Source organism: Leuresthes tenuis, unplaced genomic scaffold, assembly GCF_036924035.1.
Source record: "Leuresthes tenuis unplaced genomic scaffold, fLeuTen1.0.hap1 SCAF_10, whole genome shotgun sequence".
Classification (NCBI taxonomy): domain Eukaryota; kingdom Metazoa; phylum Chordata; class Actinopteri; order Atheriniformes; family Atherinopsidae; genus Leuresthes; species Leuresthes tenuis.
Window position 1 is genome coordinate 35048087 of NW_027325364.1, and position 15868 is coordinate 35063954.

The window sequence follows — 15868 nt, forward strand, 5'->3', positions numbered from 1 at the left end:
AAGTGGCTTTGTGGATGTTCCTAGATGTTTTTTTTAACTGTGGAATCTTGACTACTCATTTCTGAGTACTTCAGTCATGCAGCAGACTACTTTATTGAGAAATGGCTCAAGCAGACCTTATCTTGTATGCATATAAAAAAAGGAACAAGCAGTCTGAGGTAAAAGGACAGACTGTCGTCGGGACAGGGAAGATTAGGAGGAGAAGATAAAGTAGATGGAGAGAAAGAAACAAAATATTAAAGAGACTGAACAGAGGTGATGCTGAACTGGAGCGATATGAGCCATGTTTACTAAGCAGTCTTGGTTATAAAAGCAGCGTTGTTACCATAACAAGTAAACAGTGAGCATGAGCTGTTTTCATTTGATAAGTGTTACTAGCCTCCCTGTGGCTGGATTCCTCCACACAACAACATAATACGATACCAGCCTGGATAAAGGCAAGTTATTTATATACTTTTAAGAGAGTTTATATATATATATATATATATATATATATATATATATATGTGTGTGTCTGTGTGTGTGTGTGTGTGTATAATATATCTGGGTCATGCATTTGGCTTGTTGAGTTTGACAGTCTGATGAAAATGCTTTATGTGGGTGAATAAGTGCTACTCTTTAAAAGGTTTCTGTTGTGGCGACACTTATGAATTAGAACGCACAGACAAATAACGTTCTATTTCTAGTCTCCATGACAACGGTTGTTGTCATGAAAACTGAAATGTATTGTCTGTCATTTGATGTCAGTTATTGTCAGTTTTAATAGTTTTCTTTTACGTCGAGTAAGGAGAAGAATAAATAGCAGGGAGTCACCGAAACATCGTCTCTTTTTCTTCAAAACTCCACATTGGTGACCCTGACTGAAATATGTCAGTAAAGGCAACCTCGTCTTTCGCCGCTGTGACAGAACCTGTTTTCGCAGCTACGGTTAAGCTACCGGACTTTTGGCAGCATGACCCAGAGCCATGGTTCCAGCACGTCGAGGCTCAGTTTCATCTGCATGGCATAACCAGGGACGACACGAAGTATTTTCACTTCGTCGCAGCTTTGGATTCGGCCACCACACGCAGGTTAATGGGACTGCTACGGCACCCACCTCAAGCCGATAGGTATGTAGCACTGAAGAAGGAGATGCTGCAACTGTATCAACTCTCAGATATGGAGCGGGACGATCGTCTGTTGTCTCTGACTGGTTTGGGGGACAGCAGACCTTCTGAACTGATGGAGAATATGTTGGCACTGCTTGGCTATGGTAATACTTCATTCCTTTTCACCCACCTGATCAGCTTCCACCTGTACGCACAACTCCCCTGGGACCCTGCCAACTCTCCCCTGATCCACACTAAAGATTACAGGGGTTTGGCCGAAGAAGCAGACAGACTTCTGCTGGCATCCAGACAGTTCTCAGTGCACGCCCTGTTGCCATGCGTGCATGATAAGGACGACTCTGTGGAAGTGGCTGCTGTCACGGAGCGCCGGAAGAGGGAGAGCAGTCTGTGTTTCTATCACCGCCACTTTGGAGTGAAGGCCTGGCATTGTGTCCCACCGTGTTCCTTTCAGCAGCCGGGAAACGAGAAGGCCGGCGCTCACTCGCAGCTGTGTGTTCCGGCAACGATGATAGGCTGCTTTTCATTGAGGACAGCGCGTCAGGACGACGTTTTCTAGTGGATTCGGGAGCACAGTGGAGCATCATGCCCCCTTCCTCTACTGACACTTTGGGACATGGACGGGGACCCCCGCTGGATGCGGGTAAGTTGGCCGTCGCCAAAGAGGAGTTTGCCTACATGGAGCGGCTGGGCATTGTGCGACGCTCAAACAGCCTGTGTGCTTCACCTTTACACATGGTTCCAAAGTCAGATGAGGGCTGGTGGTCAACAATGTTACAACTTATGACAGATACCCCATCCCACACATTCAGGACTTTTCTGTGCATCTTGCAGGGGTCGTTTTCTCTAAGGTAGATTTAGTGAGGGGCAACCATCAAGTGCCGGTCCATCCACAGGACATCCCCAAAACTGCTGATATTACTCCATTTGGGCTATTCGAGTTTTTGAGAATGCCGTTTGGACTGAAAGGAGCAGCGCAGATGTTTCAGCGGCTCATGGACTCTGTAATGAGGGATATGCCTTTCCTGTATCTGGACGATATACTGGTGGTAAGTAGTTCAGTGGAGGAGCACAGGTTACACCTCCGCCTATTGTCCGGACACCTCACTGAACATGGATTTATTGTGAATCCTGGTAAGTGTCAGTTTGGGTTTTCAGAGATTGAGTTTCTGGCTCACAGTGTGCTGTGCCACTCCCTACCAAGGTAGAAGAAGTTTTAGCTTTACCCGGGCCCTCCTCTGTGAAACCTCTTCCGGAGTTTTTGCGCATGGTTATCTTTTACAACCATTTTATTCCTAGAGCTGCCCACATTATGCACCCTTTGTATGAAGCATTAAAGGGCAAGAAGGCTAACCAGGACATTGAGTGGACCACGAAGAGGTTAGAAGCATTTGATAAAGCTAAGATAGTGCTTGCCGACGTGGCCTAGTTGACCCATCCCAACCCTGCAGCGCCTATCACCCTGACCTCTGATGCTTCTGATTACGCAGTTGTTTGCAGTGGGCAGACAGGGCCTGGAAGCCCCTGGCCTTTTTCAGCAGGAAGTTGCGAGAATCAGAGAAAAAGTACAGCACATTTGACAGAGAGCTCTTGGCCTTTGTCCTCGCCACACGCCATTTCAGGTTTCTCTTGGAAGGTCGAGAGTTCACCGCTTTTGTTGACCACAAGCCCCTTACATTTTCTACGGCCAAAACCGTGGTCAGCGCAGCAGCAGCAACAACTTTCTGCTATTTCTGAATTTACAACTGACATTCAGCATGTTGCCAGGAAGGACAACTTGGTTGCTGACTGCCTTTCGCATGCCCAGGTTGCCACTGTCCATTTAGGAATGGACTATGCTGAGATGGCTGCAGACCAGCTGACGGACTCGGAGGTGCAGGCATTGCGCACAGCCGAGTCTAGTTGGAAAATGTCACTTTTCAGAATGGCGGTGTGACACTCCTTTGTGACGTTTACATGGACAAGCCGCACCCGGTGGTTCCGGCTGCTTGGCGCTGCCTTGTTTTTTATGCTGTTCACTCCCTGTCACACCCTGGAGTTAAAGCTTCAGTTAAGTTGGTGGATGCCAAGTTTGTGTGGACCGGCCTCAGGAAGGACGTTAAAACTTGGGCTTCTTCGTGCAAAGTTGCGATGTCACGTTAAAGCTCCTTTAGAGATGTTTTGAACATGTTCATGTCGATCTAGTCGGCCCTTTTCCCCCATCCCGAGGTTTTACTCACCTCCTGACCTTGGTGGACAGGACCATGCGGTGGCCTGAGGCAAGTTCCCCTGTCGTCCACAACGTCATCAGAGGTTGCCCGGGCTTTCATCTATTCCTAGGTGTCGCAGTTCGGGGTTCCTTTCGACCTGACATCTGATAGGGGCTCGCAGTTTACCTCTGAGTTGTCGAACGTGGTAGCTGAGAGCTTGGGGATCAAACTTCACCAGACGACTGCATACAACCCACAAGCCAACGGACTGTGTGAGCGGTTTCATTGTACTATGAAGGCTGCTCTCCGTGCATCTTTAGTGGACAGTAGCTGGGTGGACAGGTTGACCTGGGTTTTGTTAGGCCTGCGCGTCACCCCTAATCAGGACCTGCACTCTTCCTCTGCTCAGTTGGTTCTAGGTCAGTCTTTGAGGGTCCCAGGGGAGTTCCTTTCTAGTTTCACAGGCAGGTCTGGGTTACAGAGGGAGGTAAGAGTTTTCTCACCTGTGGCGGCACACCACTGCCTTCCTCAATCATACATTCCCAAGGACATTATGTTGGTCAAATATGTATTTATGCGCCATGATGCACACCGTTCTCCCCTGCTGTTCCCATATGATGGTCCTTTTCGCGTACTGGAGGCAGGGCCTAAGTATTTTCTGATCGAGATAGGGACTGGTCAGGACCGAGTTTCAGTGGATCGTTTGAAGCCCACTCACGTGCTCCAGGATGAGGCAGTTGAGCTGGCTTGCCAAGCCCACCGCAGCTGCCCTCCCAACCCTATTTCTGATGTTGGGCTTTTACCCTTACCTGTTCCTCCCTCACCTCCAAGGTCTATTATGCATAGTTGCAGGGTAAGGGAAGTTAGATTGCCTAACAGGTATGAATGAAATATGGGCGCCTCACCTGGGCTTTGCTGTTTTATAACCTGTAGGACGTCATGGGCGGAGACTGGGTGTTGGGCACTGCTGGAGTTCAGTGAATCTGAATGCATCGCCCAGACTAGAGGGACAAGAGAGTGAGTGGTTGCAGCAGTGCACACAAAATGGACGCGGTTGTTTTTAACACTGGGGGGGTTGTCCCAATTCAAATATATTAGTGCAGAAGAGCTGGAAAAGGGATTTTTGCATAATATGTCCCCTTTAAACAGTTGTGAAGGGTTTTTTTCTAAAAGAAAACCGACTGTGTTTACATTTTCAATGGTTGGATTTCTTTTGTGGGATGGTAATGTTGTTGTACCCCTTGAACATTAATCTCGACATGATGAGAGCCATGAAACAGTGAACTTGTCAACATTAAAGCAATATGAAAAAATAAAAAAACGCAAGAAATACTTAAAGGGGAATTCCGCTATTTTTAAACCTAGACCTTATTTTTTGTCATGAAATAGATTTACCTACTCACTGAGAACAGTTTGGCGAAAGTCGGCATCCATCAGAAGCTCTTTAGATAACTCGCGATATGCATATATCCATATAACGGAGTGAACGGGGCAGGGACGATGCTGCCTTTTAATAAGGCATTTTCTGTCTTTATTTCACCAATACTTTAAGAAGAATGAATGAACGAACATGTAATATTTTGAAAGTTTGTTTACAATGGCTGCCATACATCCACCCATCAGGAAATTACTTCAATTTAAATTTCCAGCTATTCATTAACAACTGTTTAGAGCATTAGGAGTATGAGTCAGAGATGTCAGGGTGCAAAAACCCAGAATTGACATCCCAAATAGTAAAAAACAAATGCACACACTGATAATGAGATTTTCCTCTATTTTTCAGAACTGTGTCAAACTTCTTTGAGCAGAACATGAGAACACACTGGCATCCCGATTGGAAAAGGCTATATTAATCCGACTGCCAGTTTGTATTGGCACTGAGTGAATGGCTGTGTTTATACCTCAAATACACCCACTTATACTCTATGAACTAGACACAGTTAAACTCTACTGACATTTGCATGCTCTCATCATGGTAGCAAGTCAGAAAGTAATTAAGTGAGAACTCCAAAGACCTCCAAGAAATCTTAAAAAACATACACACATGTGCAGACATATGAAATATGGGTAGAAGAGTCTGAATGTCTGCCAGGCTTGCTTGCAATACACTTTACTACCTGATCTCAGACACTATAATTTAAAGAAAAAGACAGCTTTGTGTTCAATACTACAGATTAATTGGATCTGTGGTTTTGTTCAATGCAATCTCAGAAAGATTTATTGCTTTGTGATCTGACACAAACAGATTACCCCACAAACTGAAGGTATTCCCATATCCTACTTTTGGATTTATAGTGGAAGCATGTGTACAGCTTGCTGATAAGACAGTTTAAACTGTGTTAATCAGACAGTTAATCAGGCTCTATAACAGATATCCTCGCACATTATTTCAAACCAGCCACAACTGTCACTTCACACTCTATAACACATTTTAGAGTGAGCAGCTTGACAAAGGTTCTCAGTGTTTTTTCATGCTGTAGTTTTTGTTTTGTTTTTTATTTTCAGGTACAATTTAAAATGAAATGAAAATTATCCCAAAACACAATGACCACAAGACATTTCAACTGTTGACTACTGCAGCAGCTGCTAAGTTTTATAAGCTGTTATCTTATAAGCCATCATTAGCTTCAGTAGTTTTGGCCTCACTGATGTTCAGTCATAGGTTAATTTAGGAGAACTGCATTGCTGTTCCTGATTGAGGCCGGCAAACATCCCTTGTAGAATACACTTGTGACAGTTGGCTAGGTCTGATACAATGGCTGGTACTAACTACATTTGAAGTTATTTCGCAGACCATAAACTTTATATCAATAAATTCATTCTCAAAATTATTCAAGAATAACCAGATGCCTTTACTATTCTAACTAGACAAAGTTACCATATGTCTATATGGCCAGAAACGTCCTTAAAATTGGATATGATCCCTTCTGAATATTGAATACGTTTGAAAAATCCCTCCATCCATTTTCTATACATGCTTAATGTATTTCAGGGTCGCAGGGGGAGGGGCTGAAGCCTATCTCAGCTGTCATTGGGCGAGGGACAGGGTACACCCTGGAAAGGTCACCAGTCCATCACAGGGCTACACAGAGACAAACAAGACAAACAACTATGCACACTCTCCCCAAGGGTCAATTGAGAGACCCATTTAAACCTGAAATGCATGTTTTTGAATGGTGGGGGAAACTGGATTACTCGGAGAGAACCCACACATACACGGGGAAAACATGCAAATTCCACATAACCGGGATTCAAACCAGGAACCCTTTTGCTGTGAGGCAACAGTGCTAACCCCAACAGTACCATGCAGCCCTGGTTGAAAAATCCTCCTGCAAAATCGATGTAAGATGGTGCAAGTTCTTCAGTAGTCAGCCCTTGGTCAGAGCACCTCTATTCAGGCAATGAGGTTAATCTTCCCCTGTGTGCTGAGAGAGACACTCTTTGAAAAGGTGCCCAGCCAGCGCAGACCAGGCCAGGCCAGTAAAAGCTGAACCAGACAGACTTTAAACTGTTCTCTCCTTGCTACTGCAGCTCTGAGGGTTGGCTGCCGTTCTGTCCGGAGTGGCACTCAGTTAGAGGATGAAGTTATCGCTCTAGCTCATGAAGCTGTAAACTGCTTACTTTGTCGGTCCACTGTAGACATTTTCAGAGGTAGTGTTAAATATGACATGCAGGCCCATATGTATGAATGTATTTGTTACAAGATTCTTATCACTCCATCCAGTGGGGAACAGCATGCAGTTCATATTGTGCAGGTTCAAGCAATAACCTCTATGGGGGCTTTACTTATATTGAAAGGGTATTGTATAAGGGGGGATAGGAAACTATGCCTTTGCTGACAGAAAAAAAAAAGGCTGTGTATCCTTCAAAGAGCTACCGCTATATCGCAACTTTCCCTTTTCTGAAGTTTTCTGAAATAGTGTGATGTTGCTCCTTTCTGAAGAACAGACATGTGTTTACAGTAATGTTAATGGGGTTCCTAATAACACCTTACAGTTAATCATTATACCATACTGCATATTTTGTGCAGATATCACCCTGTCTTGGTGTTGACAGTGTGAGTTGGCAGCAAAGAGATGTCTGAATGTAGATTAATTTTTAACTTCACCAGTAAACCCCAATCAATATAATCTGTGTTGGTTCCTTTGACCAACTTAGTATGCCCTGCTGTTGCCACCTGTAATGCCATAATTTACAACAGCGCAGGGCTTTTACATAAAAACTAAAACTTGAGAAGAGAACTTTGCAAAGACTCCCACTGCTATCAGCCATTCATGGCTATAAGGAAAAAAGAAAAAGACATTTCCTCAAACAATCATGAGCAATTTTCTTCAAAGCATTCACAACAATCAACTCAGAGCACAATTCAAAGTCTGTCTTAAGGTCATGCACAACCTGTTGTTCAGCACTTAGACAGGGAAACTTTATATCCTTACACTTTAAATGAAATTCTGACATTTTTTGTGCATCCTTTATGTGCCCCTCCTGTTTTTTTTAACCTTGCCATAAATCTTATCTCAGTATTGCTTGTGAGGTACATTGTCTTACTCATGTTTTATCTAATTCTCTCTGTCTTTTTGTCCAGTTGTGAATCCAACTCAAGGTGATCCTTTGATGTCTGTAATTCTGGTGAGCCTGCTGCCCCTGCTGGTGATGGGAGTTGTTGTTGTTGGTATGTTCTACTGGTACCAAGTGTATCGGCGACGCCATCTCAATCAAGACTGGGAGAGCAACATTACAAAACGCAAGCCAATAGCCAGTGGGCTGGACTGCAGTGATGCTTGTGCTATTATGGTGAATGATGATGGGTCAGACAGCAGCTCGACTCATGCTAACAACCTGAACCACAACACAGAGCCACTGCCTATAGAGCTGGATTTGCTGGTACACACAAATATTATATGTCAGAGTTTCTCTGGGGAACTCTTTCGCTTTTAACTCAAATTCTAACTAAACCCATTTGATTATGTCGCAGGTGGGAAAGGGCCGCTTTGCTCAGGTATACAAGGCTAAACTAAAGCAGACAACCTCCGATCAGTTTGAAACAGTGGCTGTGAAGATTTTTCCCTATGAAGAGTATGCTTCCTGGAAAAATGAGAAGGACATCTTCTCTAATACAGACCTCAGACATGAGAACATCCTCCACTTCCTTACAGCCGAGGAGAGGAAACTGGAGAAACAGTACTGGCTTATAACTGCCTTCCACCCCAGAGGAAACCTACAAGTGAGACCGCTATTGTCCGATTTCCCATTTTGAGTATATTCATTTTGTACACTGGGTACTGCTGAACATGCGCCGCCTTCATGTGGGTCATTGTTTGTTTCTAACCATAAGTGGAGATGCCATGTTTCTATTCCAGACCTTTTTACCTAGCAGTAGATTTGAATAAAACTTTTAGGAATGCTAAAACGTTCAATGTCTCTCTGCCCCACAGGAGCACCTGACCCGTTACGTGATCAGCTGGGAGGAGCTGCAGGTGCTGAGCAGCTCTTTGGCCAAGGGTGTTGCCCACCTCCACAGTGACCGCCTCTCCTGTGGGCGCCCTAAGGTTGGCCCATGTGAATACATCCATCTTACATTTTGCCAAAGGCCATGGCAGAGCTAGAAAATATTCTAGCTATAATAATCATGTCATGTCAAGTGAGAGATAGAAAATATTTTGGATGCCGTCAGTAAATAAAACCACACACCATTCAGCAACATTTTGTCAAAAGACAGCTACTTGTGTAGAGTAGAGGTGTCTGAAGATGAGTACCTTCTCTAAATCCCTCCTTTGGATTGCAAACAAGGCCAAAAACTTGGGATGAAAAAAGTCTTTGAAAAAAACACCTTTGTACAGTAACTGCTGATGAATTTAAGCTTGAGATTTGTAGCAGTAATAGAACAGTAATGTAAGGCGATTAACCATTTGTAGTGGAAAACCTGCACTAAACTGTCTATCCTTATCAAGGAAAAGTAGGCCTCTATTCAACATAGATATGGTTCAATGACTTGTTTGCATCTTCAAGGACAGTGTTCCATTCTGCAGCAGGATATTAAGTCCAACACTCCTCAAAGCTTTGCCAAAACTACTTTAGGACTGTAGAAAGCCAAGCAGTGTTGACTGGCAAAGGATTTCCTTTACTTTCTGACATTCTTCTACCCCAACAAACATTTATGGGGCACATGAATACCGATAAAGCCAATCATTCATTTTATCAAGCGCTCTAGAACATCGTGCTGGGAGTTAATGTAGCTTGAAGGCCTTTTCTTTTTGTGTGTATGTATTAAAATAAAGTGAAGAGACACACTCACAAATATTCTGAAATTCAGGGATTAATGTTTAATAAAATGTGTATTGTTATGTATTTGTGATTAGATAAACTCTATTAAGTTACCCATAATTGAAAAACAGAAGCATCTTAACTGTTAATTTCAGACTTGGAGGTTTTAAAGTTTCAATTATAAACTAACATAGCAGAAAACAACAACTTGCAATGAGAGGATATAGCAGTATATTAATCTTCTTTTGAGAGCATGCAGTCTGTCTTCCTGTTGTGTGTCTCATATTTCCTGATTTAAATGGTTTGTTTTAATTGTCTTTAATTGTTGTCCACACTTCAATGTTTATGCATGAGCAGCCCTCTCTGGACAAGAAAACTTAATATCTCCTCCACTGAATAACCCAACGTTATTGGTTAAACAAAGAGAGGGGTTTCTGGGATATCAGAAATATCTGAGAGACCTAGATTTTTTTTATCTTAGGATCTGTGGATTGTTTTATGGGCTCCAGGTTAGGTTTGGCTTTTGGTTTTGAAATGAAATCTTCAAATCTTGGAAAGACAACTTTTACAAAAGTTTTTTGCAAAGTAAAGAGTCCAGTTTAAGAGTTTTTCTTTGTCACTTGCAGTTCCACATAGTGTGACATACAGTGAAATGATTTTTTTCTGGCAATACTCCCTTGCTTTGCCGCACACAATAAAGAAGACAGTATTCAAAATAGAAATATTATTTAGAATTAACGACAGAAAAAGAGAGATGATGCTATTGGAACTGTTGAGAATTTAAACAGAATTGTTCCTATAGTTTGTGATCCTTTACTTTTTTTCATTTACAGGTTTATTGTCTGGTTCTTATTTTGAAACCCTGGTCTTTGGTCTTTGATCTTACCTAAAGGTACCAATTGTCCACCGTGACCTGAAGAGCTCCAACATCCTGGTGAAGAATGACCTGACATGCTGTGTGTGTGACTTTGGCCTGGCACTCTGTCTGGACAGTAGCCTGTCAGTGGATGATCTCGCCAACAGTGGACAGGTAAGATGACGTTATGTCTCAATATGTTAGGTGCTGGGGAGGACTGGATCCAAAAGCGAACATGAGACAGAAGGTAGAAGTCAAAAAGGGATTTATTAGGTGAGGTGGAAGGAGGTTCCGTGTCCTGGTGACTCCGTGCAAGGCTCGGGAGATGAGTGGTTCCAGTGTTCCGAAGATCTCGTGTGTACTCGTGTAGTGAGTCTCAGATACAGGCTGCGGGTGGGCTCGGTGGCAGGCTGGGCTGGGTACCGATCTCCGACAGATGTATCCAGTAGTCATGCGTGTTCGTCCGTTGTGAGGCAATATTCCGACACCGCAGGCCAGGAGGGAGCAGGCTTTAACAGGTGCCAGATTGGTAATGGGGCACAGGTGTGAATGTGAGAGCGCTCCTCCCAGCCGTCCAGCCCAGCCTGAAAAAAACAACAGGAGACAACCAGCCAGCACCCAGGTACAAACATATTTAAACGAAGGCAACAAAACATCACAATCACCACAGTACCCCTCCCTCAACGGACGCCTCCTGGCGTTCTCCCGGGTCTTCCCGGGTTGGCCTTGTAAAAATCCCGGAGGAGCGTCGGGTCCAGGATCAGGCGGCGCGAGATCCAGGAGCGCTCCTCAGGACCATAACCCTCCCGATCCACAAGATACTGGAAACCCCGCCCTCGGGGCCTGACGTCCAGTATCCTGGAAACCGTAAATGCCGGGTGATCGTCGATGAGCCGGGGGGGTGGGGGGTTAACGACCGGAGGGCTGAGGTCACTGGTGGAGACAGGCTTGAGGAGGGAAACATGGAACGTGGGATGAATCTTCATCGAATCCGGGAGGATAAGACGGACAGAGGAAGGGTTTATTATGCGGGAAATTGTGAAGGGCCCCACATAACGGGGAGCCAGCTTACGTGACTCCGTCTGGAGTGGGAGATCTCGGGAGGAGAGCCACACTTTTTGCCCGACCAAATACTCAGGGGCCGGAGAGCGATGCAGGTCTGCTAGCCGCTTGTTGTTATCAGCGGAGCGAGTGAGTGCTGCCTTCACGGTCCTCCAAACCTCCCGGATTCTCCGAAGATGCTCCTCCACGGAAGGAACTGCCACCTCCTCCTCTTGGGCTGGGAACAACGGGGGTTGAAAGCCGTGACAAGCCATGAATGGGGACATACCTGTGGCGGAGCATGAGAGGGAGTTGTGGGCATACTCAATCCAGGGCAGGAAAGAGCTCCAGGAGACCGGGTGATGAGCGGTCACGCAGCGTAGCGCTGCTTCCAGGTCCTGATTGGCTCGTTCCGTCTGGCCATTTGTCTGGGGGAGGGAGAGGTTGAGTCATCTCGGGAGGCCAGTTCATCCTTTAATTCCTCGGACAAATTTCTGGCAAACAAGGTCATAAGTGCGGGCTCATCCCATCCACACTCTGCAGCCAAAATGCGAAACTCAATGGAAAAGCTGGCCACTGATCCAGACCCTTGTCTTAACGAAAATAGCCGGTTCATGGCCTCTTGCCCTTTAACGGGGTGATCAAAAACTTTACGAAGCTCAGTCGAAAACACTGAAAAAGAACTCAAAACTGCCGAGTGGCTGTTCCACAATGCAGTGGCCCACTGGGCGGCTTTACCTCTTAATAAATTAACACAAAACGCTATCTTAGCTTTATCAGTGGAGTAACTAGAGGGCTGAAGGTCAAAAACTGAAGTGCAATTTAACAAAAATCTACTGCATGAACCAGGTTCACCAGCGTAGGGCTCTGGGGTGGGAACCATGGGTTCCTTTACAGGAGCCGGGGGTAAGGTGACAGGTGGGTTGGTAACTGGGCGAGGCGGAGCAGAGCTGGCTGCCGACAGCTGAAAAACTTGAGCGGCTACCTGCTGCACGCTCTGGGAAAGCAATTGTAAGGTTCCCATAACTCCACTCAGCAGCTGATCATGTTTACCGATCAGAGCGCCCTGTGTGCTGAGGGCTTCCTGGAGGGCGTCTGGGTTCGCTGGATCCATATTTCTTGGTCGGAATATTCTGTTAGGTGCTGGGGAGGACTGGATCCAAAAGCGAACATGAGACAGAAGGTAGAAGTCAAAAAGGGATTTATTAGGTGAGGTGGAAGGAGGCTCCGTGTCCTGGTGACTCCGTGCAAGGCTCGGTAGATGAGTGGTTCCAGTGTTCCGAAGATCTTGTGTGTACTCGTGTGAATGTGAGAGCCCAGCCTGAAAAAAAACAACAGGAGACAACCAGCCAGCACCCAGGTACAAACATAACTAAACTAAAATGGCAACAAAAGGTCAAAATCACCACACAATAGTTTTTATCACTTATTATATTATAGCAGAAAAAGCACATATGCTCTTTGTGACTGAACAAGATGCACAATAAAATATCATATAAAATATACTATCTCTCTGAAAGCCTACATTTGCACCAAAGAGCTGTATCTGCTTGATAATGATCTTCTATCTGCTGTTGTCCATTTTTCTGCTTAGATGACTGTATTTAGTACAATTGGTAGTTGGTAAAGGCTGCATGGTGGTTTGTACTGTTGCCTCACTGGAAGAAGATGTCCAGTTCAAATCACAGCTGGGGCCTTACTGTGAGTTAGCATGTTCTCCCCACACATAGGTGGATACTCTGAAGGTACTCTGGCTTCCTCTCACAGTCAAAAAATATACATATTCGATTAATTGGTGATTTGAAAGTGATCAATGGAGTGAATAGGCATGGTTAATTGCATCTGTGTTGACCCTGTAAGACCCCCCTTCTGATCCGTAAATGGATAAAACAGATACAGAAAATAGATATTGCTACATGTAGGTTTGGAAAACTTATTTTCTTCTATTCTATATGTTTGTGGTAAAAGCCCTGCATTAAAAGCAGCTTTGGTTTGGTTTTTGAGTGAGTTAAGAGCTGGTTGTGTTTGTTTTGTCTCCCTCTAACAAAGTCCTTCTCCTGTGAGTTTATTTTGATGGGATAAGCCTTTGTTTGCTAACAGGATCAATCTTACAAAGACATGCAGGCAATCAAGGAATAGAGAGAGAGGTAAAGACTCTGTTGTAACTTGCAAGCTTGTAGAATTTAGCCCACACAAACACAACAAAATCCAGGATCATTTAGAAATGCACTCATCTTCCCATACTTTACATATTTGCCTGCTGCCATACAGTCCTTACCTTCAAAATAAAACTCTTTTGTTCTGCATGTGTTATCATTTCATCCACTCACATGTCCAAACTCTGAGTCTTGGCTGTCATTAAGTGTTCCACTGACAGTTGGAGGCTGGAAATCCCCAGCTTTATTTATAACCTCAGCTTATGTGTTTGTATGTGCTCATGTGGTTCAGCTTTTCTTTCCGCTGCAACAGAATGTGTGTAGCCTAAAGAACCAGATATAGGATACAATGTGTGTATATATATATATTTATAGTATTTTTGCAGAGCCAGCAAGCTTGTTCAAATCTCTGTGTAAATGTCATTTTGATAGATTAAAAGTTTTGCAATTCTAAAAACTAAACATCTTTTTTGAATAGCATTATCAAAGCAGTGGTAAAATGATTCTGTTTTACTTTCATTTTATGAGATCACATTTTTCCTGCTTGAAAAGTGTTGTTAAAGGGTTGTCACAACACACACTTATTCAGACTGATACTGAGTCATGCATAGCAGCTCCCCATGCAGCGTTGGTTAAGCTAGTTTGCTTGACTGTGAATATAGAGTAGCTCTTCAACTGATATTTATTGATTTTGACATGGGACCGAGGTGGGACATAACTTTTTCGCACTTCTGGTTATGTGAAATTGACACTGCAACTTGAAAGTATCATGGAAATGTGTATAATGTAAACAGTCTACTAGATAATGTAATGTAGCTAATGTCATTTGCTTAGACCCAATTACAGTTAAATAGGTTTTTAAAAAAGTCAAACAGTTAATTGTTGTTTCATTATTGATATTAGAGGCAAAACAGTGGAAGAAGTTCAATGCAAAAGTTGATTCAGTGTTTCATGTGACACTTTTTCTTTTATTAACTCTAGTTTCCATTATTATAGTGTATACCATTGCTCAGTGTGTGTCATGTGTATGTGCTTGTGTGTTTAGTCTTTCTGCTGCCTCTGTTCTTTAGGTGGGAACTGCACGTTACATGGCCCCAGAGGTGTTGGAGGCTCGGCTGAATCTGGAGAACATTGAGTCTTTCAAACAGACTGACATTTACTCCATGGCCCTGGTTCTGTGGGAAATTACATCAAGATGTGAAGCCATTGGAGGTCAGCGTGAGCACACGTTCACACATTCCACAAACACACGTATACTTATTTCAAGCTGCTGGGAACATGATGTCATGTAAGACATGAGCATGTTTTTATCGCATAATAAAGATTTTTATAGTTTTAGTGTTTTTTTAAAACACTGCCAGGGCATGTTTTCAACAGATACGTTCTTACTATATGTCATATGGAGCCACTGAATGACAAAAGTGTTTTTTTGTTGAGTATTGGCATACTCAAAGTGATGGCCTATGGCTGTCTATCTGAAGGTTGGGGGAGTGTTTGTTGATAAAGAAAATGAACATTGAAGTGGTTTGAGCAAAGAAAAACCACAGTGCCTTTCATTATCTCTTTGTGTTTTTTATTTATTTTTTATTATTTTTTTTAAATAGACAACCTTTCACAATTGATTTACACCAGCAATGGAGGTGATTTGGAACACAGTCAAGATTTGTTGCACTACAAATGTCCATTGTGTGGACAAGATAAAAATAGCATGCAGATTGTTTAGTTTGATCCAGGAAATAAATTCACACACATTGTTATTAATAATAAACATTCAGGTCCATTGTCACCTTGGACTCCATACACAGTTGCCTATGCAAAGGGTTTCAACAGTATGCTTTTCTGTGTGTGATACATAGTGAAGATACTAGTTTACTTTTTCTTGTTATCCACTGGATAAGGGTTAGTGTGTCAGCGGAGACTCTGATGATCTGGTCGGTCAGACTGTACCTCAATCTTAGCTCCAGGTCTTCAGCAGGAATCTGAGGAATGTCTGATGTGTGAGGGAGAAGACTGTGCTTTTGCCCTTCTTTGGGCAGAACATCAGGGAGAGAGCTGTAGTGGCTACTGTACCTGTTTTAGCTAGCTGTGCACATTTCTGTGTATATTATGGAAATGCACTATGACTCTTGAACACAAAAAGGAATTGGTCTTTTTTTTTCATTTAATCAATCTCAACTGCTTAATTTTGATGTAGACTACTAGCTTCCCCCAGAGAAAAGACTTCCTACTCAAACAGTGATCAAGACCTACAAGGTG

The 15868-nt window shown here is 43.6% G+C and overlaps 1 protein-coding gene across 3 annotated transcripts in view; it reads left to right on the forward strand.

Moving 5' to 3' along the window:
• Window positions 1–15868, forward strand: part of tgfbr2b (transforming growth factor beta receptor 2b) — a 44528-nt gene that overhangs the window by 17524 nt on the left and 11136 nt on the right. For all 3 annotated transcript variants that reach the window (XM_072394976.1, XM_072394977.1, XM_072394978.1), the window contains 5 exons: window positions 7881–8179; window positions 8271–8519; window positions 8731–8844; window positions 10452–10589; window positions 14683–14824. In XM_072394976.1, the coding sequence (XP_072251077.1) occupies window positions 7881–8179; window positions 8271–8519; window positions 8731–8844; window positions 10452–10589; window positions 14683–14824 (942 nt within the window). The remainder of the gene's footprint in view (window positions 1–7880; window positions 8180–8270; window positions 8520–8730; window positions 8845–10451; window positions 10590–14682; window positions 14825–15868) is intronic.